At 48.4% G+C, this 5,142-nt stretch overlaps 1 protein-coding gene across 1 annotated transcript in view; it reads left to right on the forward strand.

Moving 5' to 3' along the window:
* LOC107100515 (NACHT, LRR and PYD domains-containing protein 12-like) overlaps positions 1–5,142 on the forward strand; it is a 69,157-nt gene that overhangs the window by 6,925 nt on the left and 57,090 nt on the right. Inside the window, exon 4 of the mRNA XM_015399030.1 lies at positions 5–1,235. Within this exon, the coding sequence (XP_015254516.1) occupies positions 5–1,235 (1,231 nt within the window). The remainder of the gene's footprint in view (positions 1–4; positions 1,236–5,142) is intronic.

Raw genomic sequence — 5,142 nt, forward strand, 5'->3', positions numbered from 1 at the left:
GATGTTACAGAGTCCACCTTACTGGATGTCCTGCTGACAAACCTCATCAGGGGGAAACTGCTTCCCTCTGCTCTCCTCTGGATAACCACAAGACCTGCAGGAGCCAATCAGATCCCTCCTGAGTGTGTTGGCATGGTGACAGAGGTCAGAGGGTTCAATGACCCACAGAAGGAGGAGTACTTCAGGAAGAGATTCAGAGATGAGGAGCAGGCCAGCAGGATCATCTCCCACATCAGTAGATCTAGAAGCATCCAGATAATGTGCCACGTTCCAGTCTTCTGCTGGATCACTGCTACGGTTCTGGAGGATGTGTTGGAGACCAGAGAGGGAGGAGAGCTGCCCAACACCCTGACTGAGATGTACATCCACTTCCTGGTGGTTCAGACCAAAGTGAAGAAGGTCAAATATGATGGAGGAGCTGAGACAGATCCTCACTGGAGTCCAGAGAGCAGGAAGATGATTGAGTCTCTGGGAAAACTGGCTTTTGATCAGCTGCAGAAAGGAAACCTGATCTTCTATGAATCAGACCTGACAGAGTGTGGCATCGATATCAGAGCAGCCTCAAAATACTCTGGAATTTTCACACAAATCTTTAAAGAGGAGAGGGGGCTGTACCAGAACCAGGACAAGGTGTTCTGCTTCGTCCATCTGAGTGTTCAGGAGTTTCTGGCTGCTCTTCATGTCCATCTGAGCTTCATCAAGAATGGAGTCAATGTGATGGAAGAAGAAAATAAAAAGATTTCATTTTTGTCTAAATTATCTAAGACAATAAAACTAAGAAGTCTCCATCAGTGTGCTGTGAACAAGGCCTTGCAGAGTCCTAATGGACACCTGGACTTGTTCCTCCGCTTCCTCCTGGGTCTTTCACTGCAGACCAATCAGACTCTCCTACAAGGTCTGATGACAAGAATGAGAAGTAGCTCACTGACCAATCAGGAAACAGTTCATTACATCAAGGAGAAGATCAATGAGAATCTATCTGCAGAGAAAAGCATCAACCTGTTCCACTGTCTGAATGAACTGAAGGATCACTCTCTGGTCCAGGAGATCCAACAATCTCTGAGATCAGGAAGTCTCTCCACAGATAAACTGTCTCCTGCTCAGTGGTCAGCTCTGGCCTTCATCTTAGTGACATCAGGAGAAGATCTGAATGAGTTTGACCTGAAGAAATACTCTGCTTCAGAGGAGACTCTTCTCAGGCTGCTGCCAGTGGTCAAAGCTTCAAACAAAGTTCTGTAAGTATTGACGGAATTTGAGTTTTGACAAGAAATAAGAATATTAACATTAATATTCTCAGCTAAGGTCATATTTAAAGTTCAGAAGTTATGTTTTACTCACACTGTTGTTTTAAAGACTAACAATTATCTAAAAGGCTTGTCTAAAAGGCTGAATATTAATTTTAAAGCCTTTAAAGCCTTCACTGTCATGAAGCGGTGTTTGTATGGAGGACCCAAATGCAGAGACCAGTAGGCAGAGGTGAATAAAGCCTGTTTATTCTGGTTCACAGAACCAGAGGCAGGAATCAGAGTCCAACAGAAAAACAGCAAAGAAACTTGAACCAAGGAGACATCAGGGGTAAATCAAACTAGTAGCCAGGGAGAGACGAGACAGGGCAGGCAGATAACAGACAGGAAGCAAGACGGGATGTTTGACGAGGATCCAGCAAACAGGAACTGAACAGGGAGGGCTTTTAAAGGGGACAGAGACAGAGAGAGAGCTGACGAGGAAATTAGCAACAGGTGCTTGGCAGGACAGAGAAACAGAGCAAGGGAGGACACAAGAGGGCAGCAGAGGACAACAAATGGATAACTAAGGAAAACAGGAACAATTAGACCAGGACCCTGACAGTACCCCCCACTTAAGGGCGGATCCCAGACGCCCTAAAATGTCCAGAAACTGAAAACAACCCACCCAGGATGGGCGGAGGGGGAACCAGGGAGGCAGGCACGAAAACAGATCAGAGTCCGAAAACCAAAACAACCCACCCAGGGTGGCATGGGGCAACGAAAAGTCTCTGGAGGCCGGCCGTGGGGCCAGAGCTGAGAGAGACGCTCTGGAGGCCAGCCGTGGGGCCAGAGCTGAGAGAGACGCTCTGGAGGCCGGCCGTGGGGCCTGGAGCTGAAGGGAGACGCTCTGGAGGCCGGCCATGGGGCCGGAGCTGAGAGAGACGCTCTTGAGACCGGCGTCTCCAATGCTGCAGAAACCTAGGAGGAGGAAGCCATCTCCGCCTCAGCAGGATGCACCGAGGAGGACGCAGCCTCCACTTCAGCAGAAAGCACCGAGGAGGACGCCGCCTCCGCTTCAGCAGGATGCACCGAGGAGGACGCTGCCTCCGCTTCCGCAGGATGCACCGAGGAGGACGCCACCTCCGCTTCTGCTGCTCTGCAACAGGCTCAGACAGGGCCGCGGACTGCGGCTCAGGAGCAGACCCAGAGATAACCGCCGACTGCGGTTCAGGAACAGGCTTGGACTGGACCGCCCATTGCGGCTCAGGAACAGGAACTGAGGAGACCACCGACTGTGGCTCCGGATCAGGAACAAAGGAGCCCGCCGATTGCTGCTCCGAATCAGGAACAGAGGAGCCCGCCGATTGCGGCTCAGAATCACAAACAGAGGAGCCCGCCGATTGCAGCTCCGAATCAGGTACAGAGGGGACCGCCGATTGCGGCTCCAAATCAGGAACAGAGGGGACCGCCGATTGCGGCTCCGAATCAGGAACAGAGGAGCCTGCCGAATGCGGCTCCGAATCAGGAAAAGAGGGGACCGCCAATTGCGGCTCCGAATCAGGAAAGGAGGGGATCGCCGATTGCGGCTCCGTATCAGGAACAGAGGAGCCCGCCGATTGCGGCTCCGGGTCAGGAACAGAGGAGCCCGACGATTGCGGCCCCGGGTAAGGATCAGAGGAGCCCGCCGATTGCGGCTCCGGGTCAGGAACAGAGGAGCCCGCCCATTGCGGCTCCGGGTCAGGAACAGAGGAGCCCGCCCATTGCGGCTCCGGGTCAGAAACAGAGGAGCCCGCCCATTGCGGCTCCGGGTCAGAAACAGAGGAGCCCGTCCATTGCGGCTCCGGGTCAGGAACAGGCTCTGATGGGGTCTGATGCAGAGACCATTAGGCAGAGGTGAATAAAGCTTGTTTATTCTGGTTCACAGAACCAGGGGCAGGAATCAGAGTCCAACAGAAAAACAGCAAACAAACCTGAACCAAGGAGACATCAGGGGTAAATCAAACTAGAAGCCAGGGAGAGACGAGACACAGGGCAGGCAGATAACAGACAGGAAGCAAGACGGGATGTTTGACGAGGATCCAGCAAACAGGAACTGAACAGGGAGGGCTTTTAAAGGGGACAGAGACAGAGAGAGAGCTGACGAGGAAATTGGCAAAAGGTGCTTGGCAGGACAGAGAAACAGAGCAAGGGAGGACGTAAGAGGGCAACAGAGGACAACAAATGGATAACTAAGGAAAACAGAAACAATCAGACCAGGACCCTGACACTTCACTACTGGCCTGTAATCAGTCATAAACACTAACCTTTATTCACAACCTAAGCTTTAATTTTCTTCTTTCCAACTTCATTAATTTATTCCAAACAATCAATTCTCTAAATTTTGTAGTGTTTCTCTTAGCTGCGCTGCTTCCATTACAAATCTGCCCAGGGCCTTCAGAATCAGCAGTGCTGGCCTATGCTACTCTTATAATATTTGTGTGGAACGTTGTCTTGAACCAATCAGATTTCATATTTGCCCCACTGAGTGAGCCATGGGGCCCACTCAAAAGTCATAGTTTTCTGTTCTCAATTAGAACAAAATGTTTACAGCCAAGTTAAGTTAACAACAATCTGCATTTTTGATAAGCTTTTGTGAAAAGATATTCTAAGCCACAGGTGTCAAACTGGTTCCAGAAAGGGCCATGTGGCTGCAGGTTTTCTTTCCACCAACAATAGCACACCAGACTCCATTCATATCCTCAAGTCATCTTGTTCACATTGGACTCCCTTGATGAGATGACTGGAGTCTGGTGCGCTATTGCTTGGTTGGAAATGAAACCTGCAGCCACATGGCCCTTTCGGGAACCAGTTTGACACCCCTGTAAGCGAAGTGGATGGAGGGAGAGAAAGACGCATGTTTCTAGGATGTTTGCGGAGAAATGTCCTGGGTTATGAGTAGCTAGGAAACAGGATGCGATTCTTGTGGGATGGAAGAGGGAAACAGTGAAAACAAGGAAGAATAAATACAGTACAGTCAAAAAATAAGAAAAAGAGGAAATAGCAAAAGCCAATTGAAGTGGAATCCAGCACATAACAATCAATTAATGAACAATGTAGAAATTTATGGAAAAACTATGGTTCAGTTAACAAAAAAACAAAAGCAAATATGGTTCAGTTAACAAAAACCATAAACAAACTTGTAGGAGAAGTCCAAATTGTGAAAGCATTGTATAATGGAGACTATATACTGATCACAGTAGCAGGACTCGCTGAATTCTAACTGGCAGCTACTTAAATATATGTTTAATTAAAAATTAGGAGATGGTTTGGTTTAAAATACTTACAGATGCCACCAAAAAATTAATTTGTAAAGGCTGATTTATACTCACAAACCAGGTCGTCTCCATGTGTGTTGAAGTGAATGCAAATGTGCCGCAGACACTCTGCCTCACCTCTCCAAAATTGTAGGTGACTGAAGAGAGTACTGCAGACAAGAGACATCTCATTGATCCAATCTATAACCGCTCAACAATATGCTTATTTTCTGTTTGGTACCTTACCGGCTTGTTTTGTTTGTATGACCGACATTGTGGAAAATTACTATGGATCAGCTAGAAGAGCTAGGTGTGCGAGAACGCTGGGACCGTTTTTCAACCTGGATCCCCGCACTTTTTCACCCTCATGTCCCTCGGTTGTTGCACAAACTTGCCCCCAATTCCTCACCGCCTTGGCCGTATCCAGACCTACAGCTAGTTCCTGATTTTCCCTATGGTCTTGTGGTGTGGAATAACATAGAGCAGACCATGCTTCAATATTGGGCATAAATCAAAAATATCTGCAACAAGCTCACTGCGACACATTGCTGCAGGGAGGATTTCTAAAATTATTTTGCTCCTTCTGAAGGAGGATAATCACTCATGTAGCTGAAAGGGAAACC

The sequence above is a fragment of the Cyprinodon variegatus genome, unplaced genomic scaffold (genome assembly GCF_000732505.1).
Source record: "Cyprinodon variegatus isolate N-32 unplaced genomic scaffold, C_variegatus-1.0 Scaffold981, whole genome shotgun sequence".
NCBI classification, from domain to species: domain Eukaryota; kingdom Metazoa; phylum Chordata; class Actinopteri; order Cyprinodontiformes; family Cyprinodontidae; genus Cyprinodon; species Cyprinodon variegatus.